The sequence below is a fragment of the Penicillium griseofulvum genome, assembly GCF_001561935.1.
Source record: "Penicillium griseofulvum strain PG3 chromosome Unknown contig_95, whole genome shotgun sequence".
Classification (NCBI taxonomy): domain Eukaryota; kingdom Fungi; phylum Ascomycota; class Eurotiomycetes; order Eurotiales; family Aspergillaceae; genus Penicillium; species Penicillium griseofulvum.
The window spans coordinates 1,012,924-1,033,010 of NW_024467454.1; the positions used below are offsets into that span (position 1 = coordinate 1,012,924).

At 48.4% G+C, this 20,087-nt stretch overlaps 10 protein-coding genes across 10 annotated transcripts; 5 read left to right on the top strand and 5 right to left on the bottom strand.

Annotated features, from left to right (window-relative positions):
- Window positions 1–177: 177 nt before the first annotated feature.
- PGRI_058860 (phosphatidylinositol-3,5-bisphosphate binding protein HSV2) lies at window positions 178–1,579 on the top strand (the record flags this gene model as incomplete). The annotated part of the gene is made up of 5 exons (XM_040793599.1): window positions 178–286; window positions 375–413; window positions 487–584; window positions 641–997; window positions 1,052–1,579. The coding sequence occupies 5 exons, from the start codon at window positions 178–180 to the stop codon at window positions 1,577–1,579; spliced, it is 1,131 nt and encodes a 376-aa protein (XP_040648454.1).
- Window positions 1,580–1,821: 242 nt separating this feature from the next.
- On the bottom strand, window positions 1,822–2,717 carry PGRI_058870 (IST3 family RNA-binding protein; the record flags this gene model as incomplete). Its single annotated transcript, XM_040793600.1, has 2 exons — window positions 1,822–2,602; window positions 2,662–2,717. 2 exons carry the CDS (start codon window positions 2,715–2,717, stop codon window positions 1,822–1,824), a joined length of 837 nt encoding a protein of 278 aa, XP_040648455.1.
- Window positions 2,718–3,106: 389 nt separating this feature from the next.
- On the top strand, window positions 3,107–5,009 carry PGRI_058880 (dynein family protein; the record flags this gene model as incomplete). The annotated part of the gene is made up of 6 exons (XM_040793601.1): window positions 3,107–3,257; window positions 3,351–3,521; window positions 3,581–3,963; window positions 4,034–4,127; window positions 4,185–4,795; window positions 4,857–5,009. The coding sequence occupies 6 exons, from the start codon at window positions 3,107–3,109 to the stop codon at window positions 5,007–5,009; spliced, it is 1,563 nt and encodes a 520-aa protein (XP_040648456.1).
- A 587-nt stretch (window positions 5,010–5,596) lies between these two features.
- Window positions 5,597–7,347, bottom strand: PGRI_058890 (spermidine synthase; the record flags this gene model as incomplete). The annotated part of the gene is made up of 3 exons (XM_040793602.1): window positions 5,597–5,998; window positions 6,054–6,360; window positions 6,410–7,347. 3 exons carry the CDS (start codon window positions 7,345–7,347, stop codon window positions 5,597–5,599), a joined length of 1,647 nt encoding a protein of 548 aa, XP_040648457.1.
- A 303-nt stretch (window positions 7,348–7,650) lies between these two features.
- PGRI_058900 (uncharacterized protein) lies at window positions 7,651–8,384 on the top strand (the record flags this gene model as incomplete). Its single annotated transcript, XM_040793603.1, has 2 exons — window positions 7,651–7,789; window positions 7,930–8,384. The coding sequence occupies 2 exons, from the start codon at window positions 7,651–7,653 to the stop codon at window positions 8,382–8,384; spliced, it is 594 nt and encodes a 197-aa protein (XP_040648458.1).
- A 639-nt stretch (window positions 8,385–9,023) lies between these two features.
- PGRI_058910 (uncharacterized protein) lies at window positions 9,024–11,316 on the bottom strand (the record flags this gene model as incomplete). Its single annotated transcript, XM_040793604.1, has 7 exons — window positions 9,024–9,145; window positions 9,260–9,536; window positions 9,599–10,645; window positions 10,699–10,734; window positions 10,797–10,944; window positions 11,002–11,072; window positions 11,161–11,316. 7 exons carry the CDS (start codon window positions 11,314–11,316, stop codon window positions 9,024–9,026), a joined length of 1,857 nt encoding a protein of 618 aa, XP_040648459.1.
- A 632-nt stretch (window positions 11,317–11,948) lies between these two features.
- On the bottom strand, window positions 11,949–12,941 carry PGRI_058920 (oxidoreductase, short-chain dehydrogenase/reductase family; the record flags this gene model as incomplete). Its single annotated transcript, XM_040793605.1, has 2 exons — window positions 11,949–12,190; window positions 12,278–12,941. The coding sequence occupies 2 exons, from the start codon at window positions 12,939–12,941 to the stop codon at window positions 11,949–11,951; spliced, it is 906 nt and encodes a 301-aa protein (XP_040648460.1).
- A 737-nt stretch (window positions 12,942–13,678) lies between these two features.
- Window positions 13,679–15,058, bottom strand: PGRI_058930 (SET domain protein; the record flags this gene model as incomplete). The annotated part of the gene is made up of 1 exon (XM_040793606.1): window positions 13,679–15,058. One exon carries the CDS (start codon window positions 15,056–15,058, stop codon window positions 13,679–13,681), a length of 1,380 nt encoding a protein of 459 aa, XP_040648461.1.
- A 573-nt stretch (window positions 15,059–15,631) lies between these two features.
- PGRI_058940 (ubiquitin-associated-like domain-containing protein) lies at window positions 15,632–18,345 on the top strand (the record flags this gene model as incomplete). The annotated part of the gene is made up of 7 exons (XM_040793607.1): window positions 15,632–15,718; window positions 15,772–15,840; window positions 15,892–15,928; window positions 15,985–16,122; window positions 16,187–17,419; window positions 17,475–17,935; window positions 17,992–18,345. The coding sequence occupies 7 exons, from the start codon at window positions 15,632–15,634 to the stop codon at window positions 18,343–18,345; spliced, it is 2,379 nt and encodes a 792-aa protein (XP_040648462.1).
- Window positions 18,346–18,682: 337 nt separating this feature from the next.
- On the top strand, window positions 18,683–19,490 carry PGRI_058950 (putative nuclear distribution protein RO10; the record flags this gene model as incomplete). Its single annotated transcript, XM_040793608.1, has 2 exons — window positions 18,683–18,914; window positions 19,087–19,490. The coding sequence occupies 2 exons, from the start codon at window positions 18,683–18,685 to the stop codon at window positions 19,488–19,490; spliced, it is 636 nt and encodes a 211-aa protein (XP_040648463.1).
- Between the last annotated feature and the right edge of the window lie 597 nt (window positions 19,491–20,087).

Here is a 20,087-nt window from a genome sequence, read left to right on the forward strand (position 1 = left end):
CTTATCGATTAAGCTCGGGGGGATGATCCCAGACATCCTGTGAAGCATTTGAAGCATTTAAACTTGGAAAGATCATTAAGATCAACTATTTATTAGGGTTTGGGGGACTTCAAGACAGCTCATATCTCTCATTTCATCAACAAATTATTTTCAGCTATGCTTCGTTGACATACAGCAATGAATACCCGTCAATCTATCGATGAGTCCATCGGGCCATATTCACTCTCAGCAACATTCAATCATGATAACAGCTGTTTCTCAGTGGGTCTGGACACAGGATTTTGTGGTAAGAACCGTTTGAAGTCAGCTGTCAGGAGAATATTGGAAGAAGCTGGCTCATATCATGAACTATGGCTAATAAACAACCCCAACAGTATATAATGCCAACCCCTGTGAGCTCAAGGTTTTGAGAGGTAAGAGCTTTATCTCGAAGTGAAGAACGTACTGAATATGAAAGAACTTAGGCTGACTTTATTTGCACTTAAGATTTCAATGGAGGCATCGGGGTGGCGGAAATGCTTGGCCAGTCCAACTACTTAGCTATTGTCGGGGGTGGAAAGAATCCTAAGTTTCCACAGAATAAGGTAAGCAGTCATTTCCAGCACAATTTGTGAATATATATGCTCACAGACACCCTTAGTTGGTTATATGGGACGATGCCAAACAGAAAGCGGCCATCACTCTTGAATTCCGCACCTCCGTCCTCGGTGTTCGTCTCTCCAAATCTAGAATTGTCGCTGTTTTATTAAACAGCGTGCATGTCTTTGCATTCTCCAATCCTCCGCAGAAGCTCTCAGTCTTTGAGACCTCCGACAACCCTTTGGGGTTGGCCTGTCTTGATCAAAAGGTGCTGGCTTTCCCTGGTCGGTCCCCGGGCCAGGTCCAAATGATAGAGCTTGAGACCGGCAACATCAGCATCATACCCGCACATAGCACACCGTTGCGTGCTATGGCCCTGAGTCCCAATGGGAAATTGCTGGCGACTGCGAGTGAGTCTGTAAGTTGTCTTGAGCTATGATAGTCTAAGGATGGATCATTAACATCTATACAGGGAACTTTGGTTCGTATATTTGCTACAGAGAATTGCACAAAGCTGGCAGAATTGCGACGCGGTGTTGATCACGCAGTGGTATTTTCAATTTCCTTTTCGCCGTCCAATACTTTGCTGGCAGTAACATCTGACAAATCAACTCTCCACATCTTTGATATCCCTCACCAGCAACCCGCTGCTCGTCGCAGTCAGTCACCATCATCAGCATCCGAGGAAGCAGCTCCAAGTCACAAATGGGGAATCCTTGGCAAAATTCCCCTGCTACCTCGTGTCTTCTCGGATGTTTATTCATTTGCCAACGCACATTTTGAGATTGGCGAGCAAGCCAACCTGAGCTCGCCGCATGTGCCACCAATCGGGTCATCATTTGGCCGGCCTCAAAAAGGCCTTATAGGCTGGTGCGATGACCAGACTATCTTGGTAGTCGGGTCTGGGAAAGAGGGACGTTGGGAGAAATTTGTGCTTCGAGAGGGCGAGGAAGGAAAGAGATATTGTCTGCGGGATGGCTGGAAAAGATATCTTGGCTGACAGAAGAAAATCCCTAGGCTGTCACAACAACGGGGTAGTATATCGCACAGCAAATAGCGAACACCTAGTCCATAGTACGCAGCTAATTGGTACCATCAAGCTCGAATTGGATCGCTTTCTGGACTGGGAAACACTCTTTGGTTAGAGTGACCCAAGCTGCAAGGGGATAATCTTGGCGAGAAAGTTGTGTGTAGCGCTGTAGTTAACCTTGGAAGACTTTATAATGATATCTCGCATATCCTTCAATGGCGGCGATCATGCTTATCCCGATCACTTCGGTGTCTTCGGGACTCAGGGGAGCGCGATCTTCTCGGCGATCGGTCCCTTCTGGATTTTTCTCCTCTCTCAGATGACCTGTGGCGCGATCGCCTCTCCTTATCTGGAGAACGATGATCTCGATGTCTCCGCTCGCGAGGAGAACGGGAGCGGTGTCGGCGGTGATGCCGGGTTGACCGTTCTCTACTGTCATCGCGTCGCCGAGACGACTTCTTAGTGCTGTTCCACAACTGGATTGCAGCGGCAACCTCTTCTTTCTTCTCCTCGATGAGGAATTCTTTCATCGGATCTTCCTCGTCATGGTTCCAAATTAATTCTTCCAGCTCCTTCTCTTCTTTCAATATCGGTCGGCGCTCTTCTATTTCGGTTGCCTTTCTCCGGTCGATTTCCTTGCCCTTGCTCTCGGTGATAACCGGATCTCCCATCAACCTGGCGACATTGTCCTGCTCTTCCTCCTCATCCTTCCGCTTGTAGCGTGCATGATCCACCCGAAGCAAACGGCCCATGACAGTTGCACCACCAAGGTTATCCACAGCAAGATCTGTGCTGCGCTGGTCCTCGTATTTCAGAAAGGCAAATCCCTTGCTCTTGCCCGTTTCTTTGTCGCGAATCAGGTTGACATGCACTGGTTCTCCATATTGTGAAAAGATCGCGACAATGTCACCTTCGGATAGATCAAATGGGAGTCCTCCGATGTAGATGTAGGCTGTGTCGCGGTAGTCTGCATGCCATGACGCCTCTGGAGGTCTGTAAGGTAATACTGTCAGCGGGGTAAAGAGCTTTACGGGAGCTTCATATCAACTTACATCGCATGCTCAAGCTCGCGCTTATTGAGCGCCTGGACCTGGCGAATAGCATTCATGATGAAACGTATGGAAGAGAGGAAGTTGAAGGCTCAGAAGTTGGAGAGAAAGAAATGTGGAGACCCGCGGAACCGTAATAATCAATTGTTTACGCACCTTTACAATGTAAACTAGCCCCCTGCTCGACGACCTGCCAAAACCAAAAAGAATTCCCTCTTTTCTTTTAAACTGCAATCGAAAAGGCTTTCGCGAAGTAGGGCTGCTTCACGTGGGCCTGCATTTATACCAGATCTCCCTCGGGATTCCCCTGACCCGCGACGCTGCTTCAACTTTCTCCCCCTCCGCCTCCACTCAACATTTCCACGCGCAAAATACTTCCGCTGTGCTACGGAAGAGACAAACATTTGGAAGGGTGAATGCCCTGTGAGGCATGGTGGGACTAGAGACGATGTCTTCCAGTCCGAATCCCGGGTCGAAGGCGGCCGGAACGAGCAGTCGGCCAACTAGCAAAGATGGCTCCAAGAAGAACATTTGGTCCTCTCTATTAGATACTGTTGCCAACGGCAAGCGCTTGCCTGAGAAGAACTTGCTAGTACTAGGTTAGTACTGGTTTCCTTTGAGCATTACAGTTCTATTCAACCTCATCTCTGTTCCGTCTTTCAATTCTTGGACTGTCGCTAATAGCTCGATAGGTGGCACGCCGGACAGCCAAAGGGAATTTCTAGATACCTTTTCCGCCGACACGTCTGCCGATCCTAGCTTAGCAAACGACAAACGGAAAGGCAAAGGAAAAACGCCACCAATCGCCAACCAGTTTGCGCTTGGATACACATATCGAGATGTCCTCGATGCTGATAAAGAAGGTACATGGAACATTATCTCTTTCCCTAGCTTTTGGTATTCTAATACTCTTCTCGCGCAGATACTCTCGCCCGCGTCTCGGCCTACCTCCTGTCCGAGCCTTCTCCATCATTCGCACCTCTCCTCAAACCACTCCTGACCCCTAAGTCCGTCCCGGAAACGCTGGTTGTCATCCTGATGGACTGGTCAGACCCATGGACGTGGGTTCGAAGGCTAAGGGAATGGACCCGTCTGCTACGTTCTGTGCTCGTTTCGCTTGACGATGAAACCAAATTCGTTATGGAAGAGACTATGACGGAGTGGCGCGATCGCAAAAGGGGAATTGATCCCAGCTCTGCAGCTGCAGGCGGCATATCAAACTCAAGCGGTCCGGTCACGATACCTCTAGGACCAGGCGAATGGGACGAGGGCCTCGGGATCCCAATGTGTGTTGTCTGTCAAGGGGTACGTAAACTCTTATCTCGAAATCCATTGTCGGTAAACCTTTGCTGACTTGACTCGTCGGTGTTCTTAGGCGGATAAGATCGAAAAATTGGAGAAAGATCACGGATGGCATGAAGAGCAGTTCGACTTCGTTCTCCAGTTCCTTAGAACGATTCTCCTGAAGCGTAAGGGCTTTATCCCCTGTGTTTGGCCATTATCGGCTCTTTTCTGACCCCAAACAGACGGCGCATCACTCATCTATACTACCCCATTCCTTGCAAACTCTCTTCAGGGCCTGATTCATTCTTCTCTGGGCATACACTCTCTTTTGAAAAGAGAATCATTAAAACATAATGTGATCGACCGAGACAAGATCCTGGTACCAGCCAACTGGGATTCGTGGGGTAAGATCCGAATTATTCGGGAAGGATTTGACATGGAGGGGGTATCGACGGCGTGGTCAATTGAGATCCAGGACCCTCCCGAGTCAATCTACAAATCCACAGACAACAAGCAACCGAGCGAGAACGGCCTAGCGGAAGAAGGCACAAGTGCGGTGACCATGTTCGAACAGACGATCATTGATCCCAAACGAGGCGCAGCCAACCCCCATGGCAACACGACCAAGATCGAAATCGAGACCACTGACCTCCAAGATTTCTTCGCAGCCCAAGTGGGGAAACTGGAAGATCTCAAAGCCAAGGATGAAATGGAGAATTCAAACCAGCCCACCCCACAACTGGAGATGTCTCCCATGGCCGACGAAGGCAAAGTAAACGACCACATCGGCCCTGTACAGTTCAACATGGGCGGCATCCAAGTGGACGCCGATGATATGTTGAAAAAGCTTCGGGTAAGTACCCGACCAGCGCGTCACCCTTCCAACCCTAGGACATAGCTAAATATTACCCTAGGACCGCGAGGCTAGCCGAACCCTAAAGAAAGAGAGCCCATATGCAGGCACCGGTGGTAATGACGAGAAAGCGCACAACCAAGCCTTGGCGAACTTCTTCGCTGGCCTCGTCAAGAAACCTGGCTCCAGCCCCCGTGGCAGCCCCTCGGCTTGATTCATTCTTTTCTCACTGTATTTTAGTTCTTTGTGGCGTACATAATACAGAGGCCGGAACTCTCGCTCTTGGTGATGGGCTGGGTGTTTTGCTGTATGGAGATGAAAGAGCCCTTGGGAGACCTTTAGCTGTGAAGGGACAGTCGCTCTGTTACTTAACAGTGGAAAGAAGTCCCATGGCTTTTCCACAGGTGTTAGATAATGATACCAATATGAAGTCTGTGATTTGTTCTAAGTGGCTTCCCGGCAGTATGAAGGACGAAACAAATAGATATGCTCTCTATTTGTATGAATTCAAAGCATGGCCTAAAGGCTTCATATATTCCCAATGATTATCCTTCTAGACCCCGAGAAGAAAAGAGTACATCTACAAAGATATTTGAAAAGAACCGGAAAAACATCGGAGTATTATGCACATGTAACGTTAGTTCTACAAAGACAGGCCATATACGCAACTACTCTTGTTCTTAGTAGAACGAAAAGTTATTTTTTTTTTGCAGTCTATTTAGCTATTATATTTGATACAGCACAATCCTCTGAGCAAGAGCAATCTTCGATTTCCGAATTTTACCCAGCTCTTTCCAACGCTCACCAGTTCTCCCACACGGCATCAGGCAAGACCTTACGCATAATAGCCCAGTGCTTGAGCGCACTGCGATCCTGGTACTTATGCAATCTTCCGACCTCCTTCGCCCACAAAAGTTTCCTGCCAGCCTTAGGCCAATGGGCAAATATGCCAGCGTCAATTTCATGCTCGGGAACAAGGTAGTTTTCACGAGACTTGCTGCGCAGGAAGTCTGCCGGGACAGGGTCACGGAATTGAATCGGTGTGTTGGAGCTCTTCTTGCAGAACAGAACCATGTTGGTGAAGTTAGTATCTTCCTCATCTCCGCCGGGTGCTTCGCGGAAGATGCGGCAAGATGGGAAGACCGCCCTGATGGTGCGGACGACAAGACCGGTTGGGTAGAGGGTCAAGTCACCGGCGTAGTTCTGGGTTTATTTGTTAGTATGTGCGTACATGGGGGTTTGTTGTGGTGTGACTCACGATGGCAATGGCACCGTCTTCCTTGAGGAGCGAGTGAAGGCCAGACAGGAACTCATATGTGAAGAGTTCGGCGGGCTCGGCACCTCCAGTGAATACGTCATGGACGATGTAGTCATACTGGGGTGTATTTGGGGAGGATGCGGCCTTCTTGACGTATTTTACGGCATCTTGAATGATGGGGGTGTGGTTTGGCGGAAGGTTGAAGTACTGAGTAGCGAACTTGTGCACCACAGGGTCGATTTCAACGATGGTGGTTTCAACACCATGTTTAATGAGTGCAGAGGGTGTCGTGCCAATTCCAAGACCACTATTTCCTGTCAGTAAACTGGGCAATTGATGCTTTTAGTGATTCTTACATGACCAGCGCTTTGCTGTCTGCGTCAACACGGGGAACGCCATGATCCGGCTCAACTAGACGGACGGCTTCGAGCATGGCAAAGACGGCGTAGATAGGATCTTCCACCTCAGGTCGGTAGCCTGGTGTCTGCTTGATCCACTGTCCACCGAGCAGACTGTGATCGCAACGCATAACCCGGAATCCGTCATTATTGTTTTCCAAAACAGAAATGTATCCTGTGTAAGCTTCCTGTCGTGCCAAGAGAGAATATCCTTCATGTTCAATTGCAGAATTGACACCGCTCATTCCAGCGAAATGGACGTTTGAGGTCACGGAGAAGATTATAGAGGGAATAGCCAGGACTAGCCATTTAGACGGGATGAGCGCAGCGTAAGCAGCCGCGAGGAGCATTTGCATGCCGACTCTGGTGAAAAACACGGACGACCCAACGATCCATGAAAGAACAAATTTGGCAATATGTTCACCGGCCGAATAGAAGACATATGAACCTATCAAGGGGACATGCTCAACAATCACGTCGCCCTGCGCCTCAAGTCTCAAAGCAGTCTGGATTTGCTTTCCGGCATAAGCGACTGTCAACAGGACCAGAGGATAGTAGCCGCAAAGTTCCGTGACGACTGGGCCTGTGGGATTGCCAATCTTTGAGCTTTGCTGCTTGATGAAATATTGGAGAGTCGGAACCCAGAATGCCAACACAGGGAGCATGAAACCTCCGAGACGGCCCATGCGCTTGAGGATCTTATCTTTCAGTAGCCATCCGAGTCCGCCGGAGATGGCGACTCCAAAACTATGGAAGATATGCGCGGGGAAAGATCCATATATCGGAGACAAAACCAGCTTGGAAAGGGGCGAGTAGAAGGCAAGCAGGATTAGCAAGATCACACCGGTACTGAATCGCCGGGCATCAACCCGCCGCAAGAAGTCCTGGGCAGACATGATTTCCAGATGCAGTTCTGGATAGAAGTGGCGGAGGAATCAACCAAAATAGCGCATCTGCAAGCTTGTTAGCAACCAACCTGAAACTGTGTCCTTTTCTCCCTTATTGCAATAGACATCTAATGAATGATAAAAGGTAATTTGGATCAGATCCTTGACACTTACACGTTCAAACTAGACACCTATCAAGTAAATCTTCAACAAGAAAAAAAGTCATGATTGCGGAGATGGAGGCACTTTTGCCGCCGAGCTCCGCGTTTCCCAAACGTCTTCCTCTCCACCTCACTCTGAAACACACCAAAGATGCCTCATTTCCCCAAGGATTCTGGATTTATGGCCAAAGATGAATCCGATGCAAAGAAAGCTGTCACAGTCAAAAACCGTCGCAAGCGGTATCTGGACTTAAACCCAGAATACTTCTCGGCGGGGCTTGAGTTAGCCGGTCCGCCTGCTCTCTTCTCTCCCATTGCCAGTTGATTATTACACATGTCTGGCCTGGTTTATTTACCGGTGCTAGCTGGCTTTGCACACAGAAGAAACCCCCCAAAAATACAATGCTAATCCTGCTCGACTTCTCCACAGACCCGTTACTATACGATCGCCTCATCCGCCGATTCCAGACAGCGCAAGAAAGAGAGGCCGAGGGACGAGCAAAGGGGTTCTCAGGCGTCCTGGAGACTGACCTCCTGCGCTCTGAAGCCAAGATCGAGGCGATCTCAAACCCAAACCCTAACGCTATGATGAGCTACACTCGTGGCCCAGGTGGGGAGATCCTTGCCGAGGACCGTGATGAAATACCCCCAAATAAGGAAGAAGGAGAGCGGCTCTGGCGGTGGGAAATGGAATTGCGTTTTATGCAGGGCAATGACCCTGATTTCGATTACAAGACTGTTGATCAGAATGAGGACTACGATGATCACTCGGATAAGCAAGACCAATACTTCGAGGATGAGGAACCTGAATGGGTGGTTGGCGACACTCGCGGGGACGACGCTCGTCCAAACCTGCAGGGTGAAACAGGCATTCAGGATTTCTAAATCCAGAGGAACTTGTTGCACGTGCTCTTGCGATATCGGCTACAGCGAAGTATGCCCGTTGGCTACACGTGATGCTATAAATCATTGCCTGGGGTGGTCTCTCTGAAATCACTCGGCTACCTCTGAGATAACCCGAAAGGCCACAGAAGAGGGACTTGATTGTGTATTCAAGTTCCTACTCCATCGACAACTTTGTGTTCGTCGTTGGGTTGTGGGTGTATCGGCACGATATAAAAATGTCCGCAATGGCCGCTGATGGCCATGAGTTGCCACATAGTTATGTATAAACATCCCTGGGTTCATGCTATTCATCTACTGGCCCTTGTCCGGACTTGTTTGTTGTCCATTGTTGTCCATTGTTGTCCATTGTTGTCCATTGTTGACTATCAAGGTTTCATTTCAAGAGTGAATACCCTACTTGGTCTCTATCTGGCTTCCTTTGTGTGATAAATTTGTGGCAATGATCGAGACAACTAGTATGGATGTATCTACTCAGGCTCGTTATTTAGCCTTCGGATGATCATATAAATATTCTAGCTAATGAAAAGTGAGAATTGAATAGACAAGTATGCACAATTTCAGGCACTTGTCTACTTAGAACCTGTGCAAAGAAAGGACTCGGCCTTATATGCTCGGTATTCATGCAGCGCTTTTGGCCAAAAGTTCAATGGCCTTCTCCCTGAGCTTGAACTTCTGAATCTTTCCACTTGCTGTCTTGGGAAAAGGCTCTGAGGGGCCCAAAAAGAAGACATGTTTTGGAACTACAAGCAAACAAACGTCAGCCCGGTGCATAGGACAATTGTCAAGATGATCGAAGTCCAGCTGAAACCGATGGGAAATGATGCAGCCCTAGAGCACTCTGGGTTATGACTTACTAAGATGGTTGCTAAGCTTTTCGCGCACCCATTGCTGAATATCCTCAGCAGTGACTGTCTTTGAGCCTTCCCGAGCAATGACGAAAGCAGCCACTGCCTCGCCATATCTCGCGTCGGGGACACCGACAACAGAAACATCCGCAACACCGTCATTGGCTAGCAAGCAATTCTCGATCTCTAGGGGGTGGATATTCTCGCCACCTCGGATGATCAAGTCTTTGATCCGTCCAGTGATACTGATATATCCATCTGGTGACATGGAAGCTTCATCTCCAGTCTAAAACCACGGGTCAGAAAAATCAGCTTTACGTGAGACAAAGAATGGAAAATAGAACTCACGTGCATCCACACTTTGCCAGAGTCATCTGCAATCATCACCTCCGCGGTTTTTTCCGGGGCGGCCCAGTATTCCTTCATCAACAGGTACCCGCTAACTGCCAATTCACCCCGCGTTTCTATAGGCAGAATGTCTTTCTTGTTCATTGGGTCCACAATCTTTGCCTCGACATGTGGCATAAGCTTTCCAACAGAGGATATTCGCTTATCAATGGGATCATCCGTTGTTGTCATAGCCGAGACGGGGCTTGTTTCCGTCATTCCATAACAGATTGTCAATTCGGTCAGATTCAGTATCTTGTGCAATTTCTTCATGATTTCAGGAGGGATGCTGCTTCCAGCAGCGATGCCCGTGCGAAGATGCTGGAATCCCTCGTTGGATATTTCTTTCCTCTCAATCATGCTCAGCTGCTCGAGGAACATTGTCGGTACACCATACAGCGCGGTGCATTTCTCTTCTTGGACAGCCTCCAGCGCGGCGCGGGCATTGAACGATTCACTGGGGAAGACTATGGCTGAGCCGTGGGTTGCTGTCGCCATATAACCTAAAATACTACCGAAGCAATGAAACAACGGCGGTGGGCAACAGATAATATCATTCGGCGTGAGAAGCATGCGATCCCCGATTTGAGAGCCGTTATTCAAGATGGAGTGATGGCTAAGACATGCTGCCTTGGGCATTGATGTGGTGCCTGATGTGAACTGGATATTCACAATCTCATGCGGCGAGAGATTTTGGGGAGGAAGTGGGCGGCCGTCTGCAGTAAGCTGGGATATGATGGATGCATAAGGCGTCAAGCCTTTATATGATGATATATCCACGCGACCTTCAGAATTGTCGACCGTGATAATATTTCTCAGAGAAGGAATCAATGCGGACTCCAAGTTCGACTTGTGGGGGTCTTGAACAAGGTCATCGAGCAAGGGAATATTGCTTCGTGGTTTCTTTCGGGGCAGGTTGGACTCCGTGCTGATTATAAGATGGCTGGCTTCTAGGTGACCTAGGGCTGCAATCACTTGTGTAGTATTGAAAGATGGATTGAGCGGAACCTATCAGATGATTAGCCATAGTGTCACATATCACAATGAGCAGGCTGACCTACCAGAATCGCACCAAGTTTGAATAATGCGTACGTTGCCTGGTCACGGATATTAGCCTTGTTGATTCCATCTTAAATGTTTTCACGAACACTCAACGTACCACAGCGTATTCCATCGAGTTCCCAAGCATGACTCCAACTCGGTCCCCCTTCCCAACACCGATCGACGCCATACCCCGAGCGAGAGCATTGCTTCTTGTGTCTAAGGAGGAATAGGTTGCTCGGTCATTCTGATGTCTTGAGATAACACTACGTATAGTCAGTATCTAGAGTCTCAATTGATCAAGCTTGCGCCATGGTTCTTACGCTGTTCTATCCCCGTATTTCGCAACAATCTTGGCGAAATGGTCGCCAACTGTGGACTCAATCAAGGGCGGCTATATATTGAAGGTAGTATGGTTAGATAAACATTGCTTCACATCAACCGTGTTATCCCTAGATTGTTCTTGGGTCGAGAATACTTACACTTGATGGCCCCCGCGCATAGCTCTCTGTCAGTAGTCCTCTCCTGACCAATGATGCATGCTGAAGGACTTTTCTTCCTCCAATCTCAAACTTCTGGCAGGATATACGGCCTCTCAGGCTAATACCCTTAGAAATTCCGCAGTAGCTCATGTTCATATTCCAATGCTAGCTTGACTGAGGTATCATGACTCTTTACCTAAGGTGTGGAAATGAAGTGAATAACTGCAATAACCTTGGAACAGTTGAACTGGAGGGGTTTGGAAGTTGAAGTGTGCAAGTCCGAGGGAAGCATAGCTTTCCCCGCACGCAAAACTGCGGGGAACCCGAGGAATTACATCCGCGTTTATATGACTAATGAGGACGAGATCAACAGTGCTCTTCGGCACTTCAAGTATATGCTTCTATTCTATTCGGACTGGCTAAATTGCCCAACTTCATGCTAGTAGTTGGACCCCTTGCTAGCACTTAACAAGCCAATGGGCGTAATTTCGTAGCACAACAAGGGAAAGGTCAATGTTCATCAAATAGTTGATGGTTCCAGTGATGCCAGGTGCGGTCTGTACTAGAAGTTGCGATACGTAGTTTAAATTGGAAATACAATCTTTATAATCTACATAGTATGTCAATGTTCGCAGGGCATTCAATATGACGAAACGGACTGAAAGGGTAGAAGCCGTATAGCGATGCGGTTACAACAGCAGATCAATTGCCACCCAGATTCAGAAGTAGGTATGACTAGTTAAATATTTCGAACAGTTTATTGTCACCAAAAAAAAGCTCGGTGCTGTCTAGTACTTGAACTCTTGGCCAACGAGCTTCTCACTCAGGGCCCAGAGTCTCTCGGCATCCCTCTTACTAGTCGCCCAAGAATATACTTCTTCCTGGTCCGGGTCCGCAAGACGACAGTCATTCAAGAAGGAACCATTGTGCTCGGCGATGCTGTTGTCGAAGGCAGCAAAAACATGCGTAGCGACACCCTGGTCAAAGTCCTTGAAGTAGATCTCATCCATGCCAAATATCCACTTATTTCCTTAAATATTGTCCATTTCCGTAAGATCGGCAGCAAAAGAAACATAGTCATGGGCGCCATGCGCCGAGAGGTTCGTGTGACAAGTACCAGGACACATGGGAAACGCGAGAACGCCTTGTGGACCGAGTTTCTCAGCAAGTGCAAGACCCATCAGAGCATTGGCTGTCTTTGACTGTCCATACCCCAGCCACCTCTGGTAGTGCTTGCCGTTGTTGAAGTTGTAATCAGTCCAGCGGATATTACCTACGCGGTGCACACCGCTGGAGATGACAACAATTCTCGGAGATTTCGAGCATAGGATCTTTCCCATGATGAGATTGGTGAAGAGGAAGTGACTGAGATGGTTCGCCTGGAACTGGCTTTCGAATCCGTCCTCGGACAACTTGTAGGGGACCGCCATAATGCCAGCGTTATTGACCAATACGTCGATGTGAGGTACATCCTCCCATGAATTGACAGTCTCGGCAGCCTTTCGAACACTAGCAAATGAGAGCAGGTCCAGGGCAAGGCATTTGACCTGTATTTCCGGGTGTGCAGCGCTTAGTTGATCGACGAGGCCCTGCATCTTGGAGATCAAACGTCCAGCAAAGATGAATCTTGCAGGCTTTGCTGCAGCGACTTGCTTGACAAAGCTTTCACCAAGGCTTCCTGGGGAGACTCCCGTGATAAGAATTGTCTTTCCAACAATTTGAGGGGCATAGTAAGGCACAAGCTCGCTGGCCTTGGTCTCGCGATTGCATCTCGGCGCCATGGTGCATGCGGTGGAGGATGGAATTTCACGAAAGACTAGCTGTGTTTGAGTTTAGAGCTTTATTGTGTCTCTCGCAAGAACAGAAAGTCCCCTTAAATACTCCCCGAATCAATCGTTGGGACCGAGCTGTCCCTGGCTGGATATGTCCGGTTCCGATGCGGAAAGCTTCATCCGATCAGAACTATCCCCGGGTACGAAAATTGCCGGGTCTCCGAGCCCTATCGAAGCAGTGTTTTGCATGATAAATTGATTGTCAAGGTGATGGTGGAGAAATGTCGAGCCCGGAAGCCGCTCTCCCATTGGATACGTTCTGGATCTGGGGAATGGATCTCAGATGGCCCGATTGGGAAAGCACTCTCTCATTGGCTGTTGAATCTGGAAGCCAAACTGGACGATGACTGGTCCAACTCCTTGTAATTGTAGAATGCCGTCCTCTAGGGACGAATAATAATGTCTACTTTTTATTCATTTCACGGGAGAAGGGATAGCTTGGACGATGGTATCAATAAAAGAAGTTGCTTACTATATAATCCCAGAGCTTGGCACAACCCTATATCTCATGGGAGGTTTTAAGCGAGGTAGATAGGAAAAGGTTCCTCCTTCGGACGTTGAACAATGAACAAACACATACCCGTAAGTATCTATTACGTGTTTCTACCGAAAATATATAAAATCAATGGTCTATTCAATGTTTAGCTACCAAATCAATTCTATACTCCAAAATGCAAATCTATCACTTATTCTAAGTCAGTTCCAGAACCGTCGCAGTGCCCGCATAGGCACTCATAGTCTCTATGCCGCCAGTATTTATCACCGTAGCCAACAGTAAGTTCTTCAAAGGGCATGATATCGCGAATGGCCTCAACAGTGCACACCACTCGGTTTCCAATGGTTCGGGTAGTGAACTCCGTCGAGGGCCGGCAAGAGTGGTTGATAAAACGGGTCCAATTTCCAAACTGATGAGGGGCAACCGTACACAGCATGCGACCTTTGGGATTGTCATCGCATTGCGTCAGAGGATACACATCTTCCACGCAGCCAGGAAGAAGTTCACCCACGAATATATCGAGAATATCGCCGCGTTTGAATTTCGTAAGTACTCGAACACCAGTACCTGTCTCGGGATATTCTCTCAGCTCAACCAGTTCTCCTGCCCGAGATGTCAGGCGGCAGTCACAAGAAACAGCACTGCCGCACATAACACAAGCACGTCCAATGTCAGTCGAACTGCCATTGGGCATATGGCGAAGCGTCGGATCCTGCTTATTACCATGCCACTCCTTGGGGTCATAGATACTCTCGTTAATATGTTGCTGTAATTCACCATCATATAAAGGCTCCTTCAGTTTACCGTCGAGTGTGATGACGGTGTGGTGAGGGTGGTCGACTTTCCACTGCATGTAAGTCTCGATTTCGGTTTTCATGTCTGGTAGACCTGGCATGGTGTAGGCCTGGTAAACCCAGAGCGTGTCACGCCACTTCAGGGATCGGCTGTGTGCATAAAGTTGAATACTCAAGGAGTTTTCTTGAATCTTCTGAACCACGAGTCCCCAGGTTCTATCGTTAGCTTCTTTGATACCTCGTCGAAATGCTTCGGCATGGGCACAGATAGCAAACATCTTCCATCCGAGTGCAGTAACAAACTCTAAGAATCTGCTGTTAGGTGTGACAGGTTGGAATTCACCACGTTCCGCCTTGAAAGATTCCACGCAGTTCATGTAGTTGCCAATCTCCCGCTCAACAAATACTTCTGTGGACGCACGCAGGTTAGAGAACATCTCCTGTAAATTATGAATATTCTCTGCCGCAAGTTTCTCAATACGGCAGTAGGCGTTGATGTCGTGGTACACGGCCATGATGATATCAGTAGCGTGCTTCTCTGCCGTCTGATTCAGCGCTTCTTCAGAGCCCCAGGGTGGGAAAATCTTGTTTATGTCGACCTTAGGACGCTTGGCAGCCTTGTTAACGGCCTTCTTATTGGCTGGCTTCTTGTTGGTAGTCTTCCTGCTTGTAGTTTTCCTGCTTGTAGTTTTCCTGCTGGTAGTCTTCTTGCTGGTGGTCTTCGGGGTATTTACCGTCTTGGATTTCTGGCTTGCACTGTTGCGTGAGTGAGCCATTGTGATAGCTATGGAATATAACAATCTATAAAGGCTTGTAGATATGAAAGCGAAATGCTGGATTGGATGCTGTGTTGTGTTGTTTAGAATGTGTGCTGACTGGCTATTTGGCGCGGAAGAGAAGGGTCTTTATACTCGCTTGCTTCAATTTCCATAAAGCCCATGCGCTATTGTATTATTATGCACTGCTTTGTTTCAACCATAAAGAGTATTGTGGTGTTTAATACTGGGAGTAGGTGATACAAAGAACGAAGGAAGAGACAACGAATTCTCGAAATATGTATATCCATTGTGAAGACTGATGAGCCTTGATCGAGTTGGAATAGGCTGAAAATTGAAAGAAATGACGGAGAAAACATATATAGGATATATATTTTAAGCTCAAAGAAGTGAAGAGGACAAAGTACAAAGAGACACAAATAGCGGAATGACGCTTGGCGTCATGTGGTGGGGAAGCTCCGTTTTGCGACACTTCCTCTTTCGCTTTCCCCAACTCTTCTTGCTTTGTTCTATTTTTCTTTTCCTATTATCATGCTTGTACATTGATTTCCAATTTCAGCGCAGAACTAGACCATGGCCTCCGAACCGTCCGAGGAAGCTATCGCCAGCTTCGTCAGCTTCACGAGCACGACACGCGAACAAGCTATCGCCTTCTTGAAGGTAGAACACTGCCAGTTGATAAGCAATATCTGAGCTAATTCTATCCCATACAGGGAAACAATCTCGACTCACAAAAAGCGATCAACGCGTACTTCGAAGATCCGACAGGGTCTCAGCTAAAGGTAAGTTTGGCGACACGCAGCAACTCCTGGCTATGATCTGACATATCAAAGCCAGTAACTAGTTACTGGAATGACAACAGAGGTTCTTGTAAGATCACCTCCACCATGAGAGTTCGCTTTGGAAATTAACATACCCCGCCCCAGCATGGGATTTTGCCCAACAAGACAATGCGCCACCAGTGCCAGCGACAGCACCGCCCTCTCGTCCTCCTTCACGAACAGACATACATGACCTGGAACAGCATACTGGATATCAAGATTCTGTCGCGATCGGTCCGAAAGGTAACACAATCTTGACATTTTAATTGCAAAAGGTATACTAATTTGCGGTTATTTGACCTTATAGAAGGCTCCGGACAAGGTCTCAGTCTAGCGGAACGCGAAGAACAAGAATTACAGCAGGCAGTTGCTATGTCATTGAATTCCGACATGGGACAGCAGGAAACTGGGGTGACATCAAATAAGCAGCCGCAGTTCAACAAAGCAACCCGGGATCACTACGAAGAAGGCGCTTGGGCGATGACCCTATTCAACACATCCTCCGAAGAAGTCATGATTAGCCCAGACCCGGAAGACCGGAAAAGGGTGGAGGGCGAGCCTGCGTTCATCCGCCCCAACCCAGACGGCATTTACCTAGGAGGGCTCTTGACAATTCTCCATAGTATTCCTCTCGCGCGGGAAGCATTGCTCCTGCGGAACAAACCGTTGTTTGACTATGGCCATGAGCCTCAATGGTGGAATGGGCAGCCGATTAACCTACCAAAGATTGTCACAGTGAACGATGGCAAGATCGGGGATAGCGACTGGGACGATATCATTCATGAGACCCAGCGCCTGATGGCTTTTATGGATACCACAAAACGAGCTTTTGGCAGCAGCGATGGCTTAGCAAAACTCAAAAGCATGTCATCCCTCTCGGCAGACTCCGATGAGAGCGTCACCAGATTTTTGGAAGCATGGCATGGTGCAGCTATTCAGGCGGATCCTGAAAATCCACTGGCAACAATATTCACATCACATGCATACAGGAGGAAAGATCCTTCCGACCACTTTGCTGAGCCCGATAGCAAGGAGCTCTTCACCTTTGATCCCCCTGTTGAGCAAGACCATGGGCAGACGCTATATGAAGTTTTCGATTCGGCTTTATGGTCTGACAGACCGGGGAAGGAGCTTGACGACGCATGGCTTGAACACTTAGCAGAGGTGCTAGTCATTAGACTCGATGCCTTTAAAAAGCCAAACCCTGTGGATGTGGATATTCATTCTGTGTTCTATCCGGATCGGTATCTTAGCAGCTGCCGAGATCTTGCTCGCGAGTTTCGTGCAAAGCGACAGCAGATACAGGAAGATGTCTTGAAACTCGAACGACTCATACATCGCTATACTAGCCCACGGGACCCCGTGGGCAGTTCAACGATCAGGGAACTCCTTGAACAAGCTGCTCTGGCGGTGCCGTTGGTTGCGCCGGAGCAAGCGCGAGAGTCTGATCAGTCCAGCTCCGAGGCGGCATTTCCAGATACGACGCGAGTCGCAGAAGAATTGAGGGCAATTGCTACTAAAATAGAAGCCAAGCTCAAAGGTAAAGACAGCAGTTGCTACTATGCTTATATCATTGGCTAATATTCTGAGCGCAGAACTGGAACTTAGAAAAGAGAGTGCCGTGGAATCTCTTCGTGAGATATCAAAGACACTAACTGAACCTCCCAAATCACCATCCGAACCCCCTGTCTACAAGTATACGCTACGAGGCGTATGCACGGAACCGCATGTGACATATGTTTTATCAAATCCCAACACGGCTGCTCCAGGACACTTGATGGATATGGACTCGGACATTGAAAAAAGCAGTGACTACCAGTGGTGGCGTATCAGCTTCTCGGCGGAAGATGGAAAGACCCAACGAGCCGAGAAACGGAAAGCCAAAGGCAACACTACAGCCTCACAAGATGGCGAGGTTGTTGGTTACACTATTCGGAAAGTTCAGGAGACTGAAGTGCTCCAGGCCGCTCGCGAAGAGTGGAGTTCAGTCTTGCTCGTTTATGCGAGCGAGAATGCAGTCAACGCACAAGTGGATCCTGCGCCGTCACAGCTTCAGGTAAGATGCCCAGTCGTTCATAGACTGTTCTAGAATTTCTGGCTAACTGAAACCAGGGCTTCGTGAACAGAGACAACGATGCCTTCGGGGGCGAATTCGAGAACACCCCTACCATAATCTTTAGTGACCAGGAAGATTCCTGGCCGGAGTCGAACAACACGGAAGCTCAGCATAAAGCTCAGCAGCCTGAAATGGCAGAGAAGGCTACACAGGTTAATGTCTTCGACTACGAGGTCTCCGGCTTCGACGATGAGCCAAAACCCAGCCAAGAGATGCAGGAGAAAGGTGGGGCGAGTCTCTTGGGTCATCGTGGCGCCGCAACTAACTCCACAGCGCCCACTGCCTCCCACCCAGAGTGGAATTATGCAGATGATGATGAGGCAGCACGTCATCTGGAGCATGCGAAGTAGTCTTGAATGAAGCATGCGGGGAAGCCTACGAATGATGAGTGAATGACGAATATGTAGATACTGTAGAGCAATTTCAAGTCTTGGCCATATGCCAAATGATTATATTGTAAACCCCCAAGTCCTAAGTGTCGCCCTGGTATAAAGGATCCCATATTATAGTAGACAGATGCTTATGTAGAAACATCCCGAGGTCAATGTTCGATGTACACCTTTGGTACTGATAAGCTTGTCCCCACATTTTGCTATGTTTGCACCGGACCTCACCAAGCTCCTGGCACAGTTTCTCAGTGAATTCCCTTCGAAATACCACCCAATTGATCTCTGAACTCCACAGACCATGGCCCTAGAAAGTGACGCAGTGGCCGGAGCCACGATCGAACTCCTCGAGGCGCGCCTACGCCGCCTCACCTACCTCGTCACCGGTTCCACAGACTGGACCGGCGTCCCTACCACGCCCGAAAAGCCCGCATCCCTCGACGAGACAGTCGCCCGTCGACTCGCACGGCTAGAGTCAGAATTAGAACGACTTAGTCGGAGTGTACCAGCCGTACGGGACGTTCTACAGCTCCGTATGTAACCAGTGTCAATGTTATTTACACGCGCATTACCACCACAACATGTCCCCTCTTATCTTATGCTCTCCCTATTGGACCTCCAAGTCCAAATACCTACATAAAACACTCTCAAATTATTCACCCAAAAACATCTGATCGAATTTCATAATAACACAAACCCAACCAGACGACCGCAACCCCGACCTCTTCCAAACAACACCACCCCACCAAATCCCAGAAGGCCTCACAACCAAAACCCTAGCCTCAATAGTCCTCTCATATGCAACCGCCTTCCCCGAAACCGCCTCACGCCTTACATCACTGAATGATCTCCCCGTGCCGGACGCGCAGAGCTCTGCAGCACTAATCGAGCTACAGCCACAGCTAGATCGGCTCGCGCATACACAGAGTGAACAAGCAGCTGAGATCTCAGAGCTGCGGGTGCGCACAGCGCGCGTGCTGCAGCGCTGGTATGAAGTTGGACTTGTTGGGAGTGGGGAGTGCTGGGCTGAGTGGGAGGGGAGACTCGAGGATGTTGAAAGGGAAGTGAGGAGGGGAGAGATTGTTAGGAAGGGAAGGGAGGAGGTTTAGCGGAATCTTGTCAATATTTCTTATTCCGGGTGATATTTCTGAGTCAGAGTGATGTCTTTGGCTCTTGTTTTTTTGCTGTGATACCTCTGATTTAGGCGTACGGTGCTTTTATCTTGAACAGCGCAGATGGGATATTTCCATGTTTAACACACCGAATGGACATATACAATCTACATGATACGTGTGTCAATATTTTGATATTCAATCGATACCCATGGTTATGAGGGAATATGATATCTAGCTCGGTTAAGCTTAGAATTTGATACGTTCCACGGCGGCGTATGCAAACCTATCTCACGGACCTATTCTAGATCAGGTGGCGTCATGACATGTGAGATCGTTTATGTATATCATATTCCTCCTTCCAATTCAAGTCAATTGGAATGCGCTAATCTACCCCAGATTCCTCGCCCCCGCAAACTGCGATTGGTGATGTAGAAAGGGGTATATTGACGCTTGACATCTTACAAGCGAATAGCGATTGAGTCGTTTATGGATATAGTGTTGTGTCCACAGGTGGCTAAGGTGAAGAGGTTACTAGCCCTAAAGTAGACGCGCAAAATCATAAAGTCGGGGATAGGAGGGTTACATATTGAT